The sequence below is a fragment of the Solea solea genome, chromosome 14, assembly GCF_958295425.1.
Source record: "Solea solea chromosome 14, fSolSol10.1, whole genome shotgun sequence".
NCBI lineage: Eukaryota > Metazoa > Chordata > Actinopteri > Pleuronectiformes > Soleidae > Solea > Solea solea.
This window is the reverse complement of record NC_081147.1, coordinates 26,462,349-26,475,362: the sequence shown is the minus strand read 5'-3', so window position 1 is coordinate 26,475,362 and position 13,014 is coordinate 26,462,349. Positions and strand designations below refer to the sequence as shown.

Below are 13,014 nucleotides of genomic sequence, written 5' to 3'. Positions count from 1 at the left end.
TAGGCAATGTACTGTTCTATGACTTTTTTGTCTGATTTTGGACGACATACTATACTATGACTTTTTGAGTGATTTTGGACGACATACTATACTATGACTTTTTTGACTGATTTTGGACGATATACTAACCTATGACTTTTTTGACTGATTTTGGACGACATACTAACCTATGACTTTTTTGACTGATTTTGGACGACATACTAACCTATGACTTTTTTGTCTGATTTTGGACGACATACTATACTATGACTTTTTGAGTGATTTTGGACGACATACTATACTATGACTTTTTTGACTGATTTTGGACGATATACTAACCTATGACTTTTTTGACTGATTTTGGACGACATACTCACCTATGACTTTTTTGACTGATTTTGGACGACATACTAACCTATGACTTTTTGAGTGATTTTGGACGACATACTATACTATGACTTTTTTGACTGATTTTGGACGATATACTAACCTATGACTTTTTTGACTGATTTTGGACGACATACTAACCTATGACTTTTTGACTGATTTTGGACGACATACTGACCTATGACTTTTTTGACGGATTTTGGACTAAACGAACGGTCTTCTATACATTTCTGTTAAGAAAAGTGATCTTTTAAATTAATCCGGACATTATTGCAAGTTTATGACGTCTGCAAATGTAAAACAGTTTAACTTCCTCCTCCTTCAGGTGAAAGTCACCCCCCTTAACCTGTGACACGAGAGCGCGGTCAAATCAGTGACCCCCCCACGCGTCGTCGTGGAGGATGTGGGCTGGCGCAGCAGCGTGGACAGAGTGGGAGTGAGACAGACACAGGTGCAGCAGCAGCAGCAGAGCTCCACAGCAGCGTCACTGAACACTAAACACAGTGAGGTGATGGAGAATCAGGTGAGTGTTTCACTGCTGCCGCTAAACTTTGTCAAAAGTTAACTTTTTATGAGAAAAGACGTTTTTGTCGCTGTGTGCGCGCGCGTGTATGACACAAGCAGCAGCTGCGACTTCGCGGCGTCATTTGTGTCTCGCGCGTTTCTGCTGAGTGGCGTCGTGTGCAGAGTGCTGGCGACGTTATTGTTAACTTTGTTGTTATAAGCGACGTCGATAATTGACTGATATTTATCGTGATAAATGTCAGAAACGTGTTAATTGTGTTTGTAAACTTATTAACATCAAACATTCTGAATTGAAACTATATTCAAAGTTACCCTAGCACAAACTAAACTAGTTGTTTTGCCTCCACTGCTGTAGAATATTGAAAGTCAGTGTCATTATTGACTGGGAAAAGAACATTATTGTAGGAGAAAGCGACAAACATGATCCACAGTGGGGCGTTTACATGATCCACATGTTGACTGGTCACAGAAGAAAATGTCAAAACAAAATAAAAGCAATGATTTGAATGAGTTAAACAGAGCCATCATTAATGTCATCAGTAACACCTGTGCTCAAACAGACACTGGTGACTCATTTAAAGCCATATCTGTAAGACCTGATTATTGATATAATGTTGAGTGAATTCATTCCAGCTTCATTTTATGATATTAAAAACACATACAACTGAACAAAAGGTCAGTGGAAAGTTAAAACTGCAGGATGGATAGAGCTTCTCTTAACGTACCTTTTATCCCGCTGTAAACTTGGGGTGGGAAAAAAACATAGATTCTTCGATGCATCGCCATTTAGACGTGGACCATTCTGAATTGATTTTACAAATGTCCAAATTAAGATTATATAATGTAAAATAGACGTTACAGAACTCTGCAGTGCAGGAGAACTTCACAAAGAAGCATGGAGCTGAGATCCAGCGATCGTAACACTCGACAAAACCAAAACAGAAGTCACGGTCTCACGGGCTGAAACAATTAATCGATTACTAAATTAATCATCAACTATTTTGATCATCGATGAATCTGTGACAGGGTTTTTTCATTAATAAGACAAGTTTCCTGATTTTAGCTTGTAAAGGCCCTGGTATACTTCCATGCATGGCGTGAATTGCGTCATCAACGCCCAGATTTTTCAAAGAACTCTTCCAGAACCTTGTGGTCCATCTCAGCCACCAATGGACCATTTATTTTGATGCAGGCAGTCAGCGAGGCTTCAGTGAAGACTCCGGTTGAGGATCCTTGCGTCGCACGGTGGTTGCGACAAAACGTAGATAAGAACGAGACAAATAAATGCTAACCAGCTATAAAACAAAGCGTACCTAATATCCAAAATCTGCTAAATCAACGTGAAATTAGCGCACATAATTTTGTTAATATTTTCTTATTGAACAAAACATGCTTACCATGCTCAGCCATCCACTAAATGTAGGGTCAACTCGATGTGCTAACATCCGTGCTAGCTCGCACTGGCTCGGCCTCATCATCGAGCCGGTGGCGGTGCACGCCCTGTGGTCAGCGCGTGTCTCCTAATCGGCAGATGAATCCATTATAATAATAATTATAAAAATAAAGAAATCAAAAGAAACCAGAATACTGAGAAGACATGTACCGCCACCTGATGGTGAAGTGCGATACTACAGGACCCTGAGGCACGAGTATACCATGGTCTGCAATATGCAACGCACACTTTGGCGTGCACGGAAAATACCAGCGCCTTTAAATGTGAATGTTTTCTTTTAGTTACTTTTCTCCCACTTCACTGGCTCTGAATGAATCTACTAAGACAGAATTCATTCAGATAATCTGAGTTGTTCTCTCCATCAGGTGCTGAACCTGGAGCGAGTGCATGCTCTGGCAACCTGGCTGAAAACAACCAACACCAAACTGATTCAAGTCAATGGTCAGAGGAAATATGGAGGACCACCAGAGGGTGAGAGAGGAGGAGGCTGCTGCTGCGGCTGCTGCTGCTCCTTTACATTACATTCTCATTGGTTTGGACTGGGTGGCAAACATTTTCACTTTCCATGGGAACTCTAGTTTGGGAGTTTGGAAATATTCTAAATTGGGACTGAATAGGAGTGAAGTGTAAAACTGTGTCATATACATCAATTATCAATGAATAATTATCAATAAATATTCTGTACTGTATTTGCAGCAGATCTGATAGTTTTAGCCAAGTTTATGCTCCAATATATTATTAAGCAACTGTTTAAGTTCACGACCTTCAATTTTGAAACTCTCCAGTTAATTCCCTTTAATTCCCATTTTAAGAATTCCCAGAATTTTGCAAAACCCTGATTACGATGTACGTTTTTCCCCCATCATTGTATATGGATCATATATCAGGTTATAAATCTAATCAACATTTCTGTCAAGCTTAAAGGTTTCTTTTTTATGCTGAAGTGAAATGTAAAATGTTGTGTTAACGTTGACTTCCTGTTGTCAGGCTGGGACGGCCCCAACCCCGGCGCTCGCTGTGAGGTCTTCATCAGTAACATCCCGCGCGACGCCTACGAGGACCTGCTCATCCCCCTCTTCAGCTCCGTGGGTCCTCTGTGGGAGTTCAGGCTCATGATGAACTTCAGCGGGGAGAACCGCGGCTTCGCGTACGCCAAGTACGGCTCCTCGAGTGTCGCCGCCGACGCCATCCGTGTGCTGAACGGCCACGTGCTGGAGCCGGGCTCCTGCATCAACGTGCGCTACAGCACCGAGAAGAGACACCTGTGTATTAACCAGCTGCCAGCTGACACCAAGCAGGAGGAGCTGCTGAAGGTACAGAACATCAACTCTGACGCTCCAACAGTTCTGTTCTCAGGGCTTTACCGTTCCAAACTGAACTGTACCTGAATGGAAACACAGCGTTACTAAAAGAATGTGCCATCACTGCTCATGTGAATGAACGTGTAGACGTTTGTGTCGCTCTTGTCCAGGTTGTGCGCGCGATGGTGGAGGGAGTGGACAGCGCGTCTCTGAAGGCGGGGCCTGGGATCAATGGAGTATCGGCGATCGTGGCTTTCTCATCTCACCACGCTGCCTCCATGGCAAAGAAGATTCTAGCGGAAGGTGAGATGAGATTAAAACGGGTTATTTATCTCAGCTGCACGGCGTCACATTCATCAGAAGTACGTGTGTGTGATATTACTGCTCGCTGAGGGCTCACTCACGACTACACGTGGTCTCAGATTCTCATTCTGCATGTTGGTTCATTCAAGTCGCGGCTTCTCTCTCACCAGCAGAGGTGAAGTCCGTCTGCAGGTCAGAGTTTACAACCAGCGGCACAGAACAGAGGATTAACCTGTAATTGAAAAAGCATGTAAACTAAGAGCGTTGACCTAAAGTAGAGATGTGTCCACACACCACATTCTGTAAAACTCTCTCTGTGCAGCTTTTAAGAAGCAGTTTGCTCTGAACGTCTTCGTGAAGTGGCAGATAGCGGTGAAGCCGAGTCTGGGTGAGCCGCTGTTGCTGGAGGCGTCGCCGCTGAAGCGCCCGTGCCTTTTCCTGACTCCGTCCCAGCGCAAAGCCCCGCCTCCTCGTCTGACCTCTCAACCTCCCAATTTGCCAACATCCTGCAGAGCAGTGGGAGGACCCACTGCCCCTCCCTCTTCCTCCTCCTCCTCCTCGTCTCAGGGTCACGACGTGTCCGTGCCTCTCCCTGCGACGCTGCTGCGGAAGCTGTGTGAGATGACCGGCTTCAGTCAGCCGCTCTATGAGTTGCACTACAGCTACACTGGGCCTGATGGATTCCTCCACTTCACCTACAAGGTGCGCATCCCCGGGATAACCCTGCCCTTCACGGGCGCGGTCATGATCTTGCCCGGACCCAGCGTGGGCGGCCTGTTGGAGGAGGCTCAGCAGGCGGCAGCGCAGCAGGTCCTGCACAGAATCTACAGCACTCAGCTGTGAGCTCGCTCCTCTTCTGCAGCACTGTTTGTTTGTTTGTTTGTTTGTTTGTTTGTTTGTTGATTTATGCATGTTTTTATTCCAGTAGTGGTAGAAGTGTTTGTGTGCTTTGTTTTACGCATGCTTTTTGTCGTGTTCCTCATTTTTAATGAAAACATGTTTAACTGTAATGCTGCAACTCCCATTTAAAATATAAATAACACATTTAAGCAAAGTTTCTGTCTGTAACTTTATTTAATGCACCATTTAATTCATTAGTAGGTGGAGTTAAATGCATATGAACGAATCGTTTTGTCTTCATTGCATTCACAATTTCATAAGCTGCTTTTTAACTAGGTTTGTGTTTTATCTGCACACATCAGCTCATTTAAGATGTTCTTTTATTCTTCAAGTGGGCGATCGTTCAATAAGCATTTCTCCATTTGCTGGTGTTGAATTGTGGATCACGTCTACATACTTACATGATACTTACATGATTAGAGTTGCTGTCATGTGATTGGCTGATCAGATCTGTGCTGAGCAGGTGTACCTAATAAAGTGGTGTATTTAAGTAGTCTTGGCAAAGGTCTAAAACACTAAACATGACCAAGTTCCATGATTGTATTTATTTATTTATTTGGACAGAATAACTCGTTAGTTACAGAAAGACAGAGAATGTATCTTTGTGTTAAAGTTGGAAGTTAGCGCTGTAGCATGATGTTTACCTTGTAGTGGACAGTGTGGTCGTGAGCAGATAACAAGGGAAATAAATGTCTTTCAGGAACAATTTACAAACGTAAATGAACCACTGTGTGGAAGCTGCAGTGAACATGACCGTGTGTTTCCACGGCTTCATTCAAGACAAGAAAACAAGTGCCTGTGTGAACCAATCAGATGTTGTGGGTGTCGATGAAGGAGTGGCTACACCTCAGAGGTCCTCCTCCTGATCTCACTGATCAGATCAGCTCTGGAAATGTCCATCTGTGGACAGAAGACACACAGACGGCAACGTTAGTCCTGTAAGCACCTGCAGAGCATTCACTCGACACAGTCCTGCGCTCATGGACACTCAGCGAGGTCGGCCATGACGTGTTAATCTGATTAAACTGAAACTCCGACTGGTCGCACAAGTGAGAAATCACAGAGTGTCAGCCCAACTGTACATGACTGAGGAACTGTCAATAACCCTAACAGTATTTATAGTAGTATTATAGTATTTATGACCTTCTGTCCATCTCTCCTACACAAAAACGTCTTGAAACCTGACTTGTGTTGATGTTTGCGTGTTTGTGTCGGCGCAGACGTGAAGCGTTAAAGTCGTACCTCTTCTCTCGTCGCCACAACGCGTAGTTTGACCACGCCGTCTTTCAGCTCCTGTTCTCCCAGTATGGCCACCAGGGGGATCCCCGACTCCTCACAGTGCTGCAGCTGACTCAGCAGTTTGGGATTCTTCTTGTGCATGACCTCAGCCTGGACACGGACACACACACACACACACACACACACACAGCTGCTCTATCACTGCAGTCGACAGTTTCACGCAGATTGTACAGAACAACAACAACAACTGTTTATGACGCAGCACTAAAAACAATCCTGTGTAAAAAGTACATTTTAAGGACAAACTAATGCACCTTTGACATTAGTTTAACGGAGCTCACGAGGGCAAGCACAGTTTGAGTCTATGTTATATTTTAATCACATTTGTGTTGACTTAAATGTGAAATAACTGTTAGAGACTAGAGCTGCAATTAAGAAATGAATGGATTTTGTAAAATAACAGTTAGTTGCAGCAAGAAAAGAGACAAAAATGATTGAAAGCAAAAAGTAAACAGAATTGTGCCATGTAGTTCATCCTCAAAGTCAGAGTGAATGTTTGTGTCAGAAATAATTTTCCTAATCCAAAACAATGCATTCTGTGGGGTCTGACCTTTGACCCCCAAAATCATTTCATCCTCAAGTTCAGGTGAATATTTGTGCCAAATGTGCCAAAGGATTCCCTCAAGACTCTGACCTTCACCTCCTCACAAGTTAAATCTTAACCACCTCATTAGGACCAGGTTTTGGGTAGCGGTAACAGATATAAGACAACACACACACATACACACCTTGACGCCAGCATTCCAGAGCTCAGTGACGAGTTTAAGTCTCTCCTCCAGCAGGTTCTTCTGAGCAGACGCCACCAAGACCTGGACCTCTGTGGTACGAATCCTCTCAGCTGAAGCCTGAACCAACACAACAAAGATCAGAGTTCAAGGAACATGATTCAAACAGGCCAGACTTTAAAGGTCCAGTGAGTGCAGGCAGATCTACTGTGACCTTCAGTGACTCTAGAGAGACTCCAGAGATCCAAGTTTGTCTTTGGGCTTCAATTCTAGACATTTTCTAAACATGTTCCTGAGATATGCTGAACATCGATTTGAACCTGGAAACCTGAATAAAGTCATGTGTAATGTGTCACAGCTGTAACACAAGCATAACAACAACCAACAACCTGAGGATTGTGGACTGTTTTCCTGACGCAGTTCCACAGTTTATTACATGTACAGTAAATAACACAGACAGACAAACAAACTGCCCACTAAATATATGAATTAGGTTCCAATAAAAACAATAGAGCCAGTGTTTCGTTTGTCCATTCTGGGCTTCTGTAGAAGCACGACAGTGCAGCATGATGTATATAAGGAGGTTCAAATTCAACACTGCAGTGATGGAAATAAAAGAATAATTAACAAACAATCCATTACCTCAGCCTTTTGCTCCATGATGGAGAAAATCCTCTCAATGCCGATGCTGACGCCCACACAGGGCACTTTCCTGCCCTTGGGGTCAAACATGCCCACCAGGCCGTCGTAGCGACCCCCTCCAGCCACGCTGCCTACGCTCACACACTCCTCTCCACTCGCCCCGTTCTGGGCTTCAGTGGTGACCGCAGCGACGCCTGCCTGAGTCAGCACCGCCTCGTAAATGATTCCTGTGTAATAATCCAGCCCACGAGCCAGACTGAGGTCAAAGACCACCTGGAGATGAACGAGAGAGGAAGAAGAAGAAGAAGAAGAGGTGAGGGCTCGTTTGTTTCTTGAACGATTGGTGTACATAGAGAGAGTCTGTGATGCATGTCTGACCTTGTCTGTGACCTGGAAGAGCTGCAGGTAGGTGAAGAGCAGCTTGATGTCCGAGAGGCCGGCACAGGCCAGTTTACTCTGGGACATTTTCTGGTCCTGAAGGAGGCGCTCTGCTAAGTCCTTCCCACCTACAACACAAACAGCAGCATGTTGATACTTCCAGAAAAACATGAGTTTACTCTTCACTCAGTGGAAATGTTTCACACACATGCACAGACTCCAGTAGACGCACATGTCACGTTGGCTGGGCGGCGGAAATAGTGTCACGTGTTTTCACACCATTCACTCGAAAAACTGAAACTACAACGCAAACTTCATACAATTGTAAAAACAGCTTTGATGTGGCTTCTGTGACGCGACATTATGTCCGTGTCCAGCAACCAGACAGACTCAGGTGCTTCACGATCGTCTGTGCGTTTACACCCGGAGTCTAAGACGCTACAATGTGTATCTACAGAGCGTTTAAAAAAGACAAAGAAAAGAAAGCTTGAATAAAATGATCCTGCAGCGTTAGACAGTAAACACCCTGAAGATAATGTATGTTGTCATGCCGCCTGACAAAGGACGTCTTTCAGAGGAATAACATCACTCTCAAGTCTTTTTGGGTCTACCACTTGACTTTTTGTTCCATAACCGTCAGGATCTTTGAAGAAGTTTAAAATGACTGTCTTACTGCGTCCAGCCTCAGCAGCAATGGCACGCTGCGAGAGGCCTTGCTGATGCAGCTCAACAATCCGACCGCGTTCAAAGGTTCAAAGAGAGAAAGCTTTTTTGCCTTTGCCATCAGGAGGTCATGACAGTGTGGATACCTGACAGAAAATGGCACTGAATCCACATTTTTAAAGGCTGTGGTCTTAAACTTTTGATCAGCTGATGAACAGCCTATTTCAGTTTAATGGTTGTTTGCAATAAATTGCTTACTCAAAATTTTTTTTGTTTCACTCCCATTTCTTCTTTTTGCATTTTGAAGCACGACTTAGAACCTTCTTAAGATCCAACAGTGCAAAATGTGAATTCTTGCAATTGTTCAATTTTATTCACATATTTCCCTCTGAAGTATATGAGTGTAAAAAAGTAGCATGGGTAGTTTACACTGTTCTGTGCTGCTGATGTGACTGTCCCACAGACACGTCAGTCCCACAGACACGTCAGTCCCACAGACGGGTCAGTCCCACAGACAGGTCAGTCCCACAGACGGGTCAGAGTCACTCGTCTCCTGTGTTGTGTGAGTGTGTTCTCACCCTGCATACTGACGTACTCCCCGATCTGGTCGGCAGCCTCCTCTGACAGTCCCTTCTCGTTCACCATCTCCTTCTTCACATCCTCCCAGGCCATCTAGAGGAAGAGTGAAGTGAGGAAGAGAAGAGGGTTGACATCAGGACACAGTCTCAGTCTCAGTCTCTTTCATTCTGGCTCGAACATCATTGATTAGCTTCACTCTACTTATCTACTCAATGAGTTTCTGTAAATGAGGATATTATCCAAGAAAATAAGTTTCAGATTTAAGAGTGAAACAGCAAAGCTCAGCAGGTGCACACCATTTTTATCCATCAATTAAGACCTTTAACCACAAAACCTTAAGAGATGCATGACATTTCCAGGTCAAGCATCTCCCTCGGTCTGTTTATTTGTATTTATTTCAGTTTTTGGATGGAATTGATGAAAGTGCTGCATTAAAGCTATAATAGGCAGAATCTCGAGCAAAAGAAGCTGATTGTTGATGCTCATCTTCAGGTGGTAAAACGTGTCTCTCTCTCTGTCCTGATGAGCACACACATGCAACACGAGCAGTGTTTTTGCAACAGCAGATCAGTGGAGGTGTTTTGTTGTCGTCACTGTATCTACGACATAAGAAATATCTAAACATGGATAACATAAGGAAAGTTTCAAGTAACATTCTATCTGTCCTTTGTAAACTATGTCATTTCTGTCACATGATACTTTCTCACCAACGGTAGAGCATAACTTGGACTGAAGTCTCCATACCTTGTCCAGTTTATCCACAGTTGAACAGATGGTGCGGAACTTGTCGTCTGGAACGCCACACACGGCGAACATACCGTCCAGAATCCGCCTGTCGTTGACCTGGAGACGGAGGACACGGTTACAGAGAAGACAACGCTTGACAATCACGACTGAAACCACGACACTGACCTTGATACGGAAGTCTCCGAGGTCCAGCTGACTGAGGATTTCATGGACGATCTTCAGACACTCAGCATCTGGAATCATGGCGTCATACTGACCTGCTATGTCAAAATCCTGACACACAAACACATACACACACGATATTAAAGTAAAACAAATGGTGTCAGATCTCATAAATCAGTAACCAAAATCTGAATATACGTTCAAACTTTGGGGTCAAAGTTCAAACTCAAACCTTAAGAACAGACAAAATATACAGCCAAGAGGCACAGAAGACTTTAAAGAAATGACTACATGTTCCAGCAGAGGGTGCTGTGACAATCTGGACTCTGCTGTCACATTTGTGTGTGTTTGTGTGTGTGTTAATGACAGTTAGATAACATTTGTTTGAGCATGATTTATGGGAAAAAAGTCCAAGCAAGGAAGTGGTCAGGACATCAGTGAAAACAGTCAGGTATCACTCACACATTGATAAAACTCTCGGTAGCGTCCGCGGGTCATGGCTGGGTTGTCACGGCGATAGACCTTGGCAATGTGGTAGCGCTTAATGTTGGTTATTTTGTTCATTGCCAGGTAGCGAGCAAAGGGCACCTGAAAGAGGGTTGGTCAAGGAAAACGCCACTCAATAATATTTACTTAACAAAGATTACCAGTTTCTTCATTCCTGAAAACGGCCTGATTTCTATCGAGTGTAAAATATTCTCAGATGATATTTCAGTTTTGTTGTATTATGTATGAGAAGGATACAGTGAGGTCATATCTGAGGGACAGCAGCTCTCCTCCTTGGTCTTTAAGGTCATAGATGAGCTTGGAATCTTCTCCGTATTTCCCCGTCAATGTTTCCTACACACCGACAGAAAGATAACGACTCACTCACATTTGTCTTGATTATGTTTTCACTCTTGATATGTGCCTGATGAAGTCGTTAAAAAACTCTACCTTTAGTTCAAAGACAGGTGTGTCGATGGTCTCTGCTCCGTGGCGTTTGAAGCAGTTGATGATGGTGTTGAATACTTTCTCTCTGATGGCCATCTGCTTGGGGTTGTAGTCCCTCGTTCCCTGTCAGAGAAAGATATTTACTGTGATCCAGCAGTGTTGTAACGCTGAGTCACATGTGCTGTGTTTGTGTGTTTGACAACAGCAGCCTTACCTTCGCCGTCTTGAGGACAAACTGATGTTTGCCATCATCTCCTCCTATCTTAGCCTTCAGTTGCAGCAGTTTGGCCACCTCCTCATCGATCTGCAACACACACAAACATCAAGAGTTGCATCAAGAGCTACACTGTGTATTAGTCACATGTGGAGAAAGATCCGGAAACCTACAGGTGACGCTTTTAATTTCACAACACAAAGACACAGCAGCAGAGGGTCCTACCTGTTCAACAGTGATCCCAGGTAAAGAATGCAGCAGTCGGACACGTGTTGCAGCCCGACATCCCATCAGACCAGAACAAGCACGGGTACAAAACATGCCCAGCATGTCCATCCCACAGTACAGTAGATACAAATAAATAAAGAGTCACGTCCAGGTATTGGACAAGAAAAATGTCAGGAGTGCATCATGGGTACAGCGTTATCCAATGTTATTGTGCAGGGCCGGCCACAGCAGCCAGTCACATGGAGGTACAGCAGTGGAGTAACGTCCAAGAGGGTTGGATTGTCCAGATGCAGACAGTATAGATGATGAGGAGAGTCCAGACAGGTCACAGCGATCACCGTCAAGTCCAGCAGGAAGAACAGGAGAAAAGTGGTAAGCAACCCTATCACTAGGGGAGGGCGGAGCATGACCCATCATCACAGCATGGAGGATAGAGCATGAGATGTACCAAGTCAATCAAATAAGCCAGCCCAATACAGCCCTCACAAACACAACAGACAGAGCAACCATGTTCTGACCCCCATGTGTTAGTGTTAATAATGTTAATAATAAAGTCCAGCTTTTCAAAAGCACTGTGTGATTCAATTTGATTATATAGTGTTACTCAGACCAGTTTTCTTTTCTTTTCATACATGTTGTGATGTGTAATAATTCTAGTTATTAATACTCAGGTCAAACTTGTCTTTGTTCACCCTGAAATAACTTTTTAACATGACTCTCAAATCAGATGGTTCCTTATTTATTCTACAGGTGTGTCGACCTGCAAAGCTGCGGTTAGGATAAAGACCTTGGGATTCTTCTACACTAAAAACGAAACTGAAAAATAAACAGGGTTTGAATTTGTGCTGCGTCACTGACCATGAGCAGAGATATTCTGATTAAAACGATAGTCAAACTCAGTCAATGCCATAACCTCACAAAGGTCATAGTATTATATGTAGACATGTAGACATGTAACTAGAGACACTTGTCATAATCAGATTATGCTCTATAACAATGTTAATCTGAATGATTTACAATCACATTAACAACGACGACAGTAGTTTTTTCACCACGACATTGTCACACTTTAATAAAACTGTTGTGCTTGTGCCAGTGTGGTCCTTGACTAACAGAAGGTGCGTGGAGCCCACAGCGGCACACAGCGGCACACAGCGGCACTGAGGAGCGTCACAAGTCGCCAGTTTATGGAGGTTTTTCTCGGTTAGCATAGCTAGTTAGCGGTTTGAATGAAGTTGCATGTACCGGGGCTAAGGTGCTAGCTAGCTAGCTCGTCCCTGTGGTCTCCGCATGTTGACATGTTGCATCAGCATTAGCATCATTAACTGTGAACACTGACCTGATCTTTGCTCGCTTTCTCCGACTTTAGCTTGCGGACGACTTCACCTTGGACTTTAATGGCGTCTTGTATCTGGGCTTTGTCCTCCATGGTTTTTAAACGAGTGTTTCTCTGACTAAATTCACTCCTCCATCAACACAACACCGCTAGAGCTGTCAGGACGCCGGGGGAGGGAAACGGAAACGGAAAGGCGTAGAACTTCCGTTCTTATTTTTTTTATATATATATAAGTTAACTAAATTAAATATATGACATTT

General features: G+C 43.8%; 2 protein-coding genes across 3 annotated transcripts; one reads left to right on the top strand and one right to left on the bottom strand.

Moving 5' to 3' along the window:
* The first annotated feature begins 686 nt into the window (after positions 1 to 686).
* Positions 687 to 5,002, top strand: dnd1 (DND microRNA-mediated repression inhibitor 1). Its single transcript, XM_058650442.1, has 5 exons — positions 687 to 889; positions 2,710 to 2,815; positions 3,332 to 3,657; positions 3,816 to 3,948; positions 4,271 to 5,002. The coding sequence occupies exons 1-5, from the start codon at positions 878 to 880 to the stop codon at positions 4,789 to 4,791; spliced, it is 1,098 nt and encodes a 365-aa protein (XP_058506425.1). The 5' UTR covers positions 687 to 877; the 3' UTR covers positions 4,792 to 5,002.
* A 372-nt stretch (positions 5,003 to 5,374) lies between these two features.
* On the bottom strand, positions 5,375 to 12,945 carry hars (histidyl-tRNA synthetase). Of its 2 annotated transcripts, XM_058650439.1 has the most exons (14): positions 12,758 to 12,897; positions 11,416 to 11,806; positions 11,191 to 11,280; positions 10,980 to 11,099; positions 10,788 to 10,883; positions 10,506 to 10,631; positions 10,047 to 10,154; positions 9,879 to 9,977; positions 9,134 to 9,227; positions 7,893 to 8,020; positions 7,515 to 7,787; positions 6,876 to 6,992; positions 6,091 to 6,237; positions 5,375 to 5,748 (listed from the first exon to the last, which is right to left on the bottom strand). In XM_058650439.1, exons 2-14 carry the CDS (start codon positions 11,524 to 11,526, stop codon positions 5,689 to 5,691), a joined length of 1,569 nt encoding a protein of 522 aa, XP_058506422.1. In that variant the 5' UTR covers positions 11,527 to 11,806; positions 12,758 to 12,897; the 3' UTR covers positions 5,375 to 5,688. The 2 variants fall into 2 exon arrangements, with proteins under 2 accessions (XP_058506422.1, XP_058506423.1); XM_058650440.1 differs by lacking the exon at positions 11,416 to 11,806 and having other exon boundaries at positions 12,758 to 12,945.
* Between the last annotated feature and the right edge of the window lie 69 nt (positions 12,946 to 13,014).

Bases quoted from the DNA above. Each gene is read 5' to 3' on its own strand.
- hars (XM_058650439.1), bottom strand. From the start codon at position 11,526: ATGGACATGCTGGGCATGTTTTGTACCCGTGCTTGTTCTGGTCTGATG. The intron at 11,281-11,415 runs GTAGGACCCTCT...TGTGTGTTGCAG, and splicing joins CTGGGATCACTGTTGAACAG to ATCGATGAGGAGGTGGCCAA. The intron at 6,993-7,514 runs GTAATGGATTGT...GTGTTGGTTCAG, and splicing joins TCATGGAGCAAAAGGCTGAG to GCTTCAGCTGAGAGGATTCG.
- dnd1 (XM_058650442.1), top strand. The intron at 2,816-3,331 runs GTGAGAGAGGAG...TCCTGTTGTCAG, and splicing joins ATATGGAGGACCACCAGAGG to GCTGGGACGGCCCCAACCCC. The intron at 3,949-4,270 runs GTGAGATGAGAT...CTCTCTGTGCAG, and splicing joins AAAGAAGATTCTAGCGGAAG to CTTTTAAGAAGCAGTTTGCT.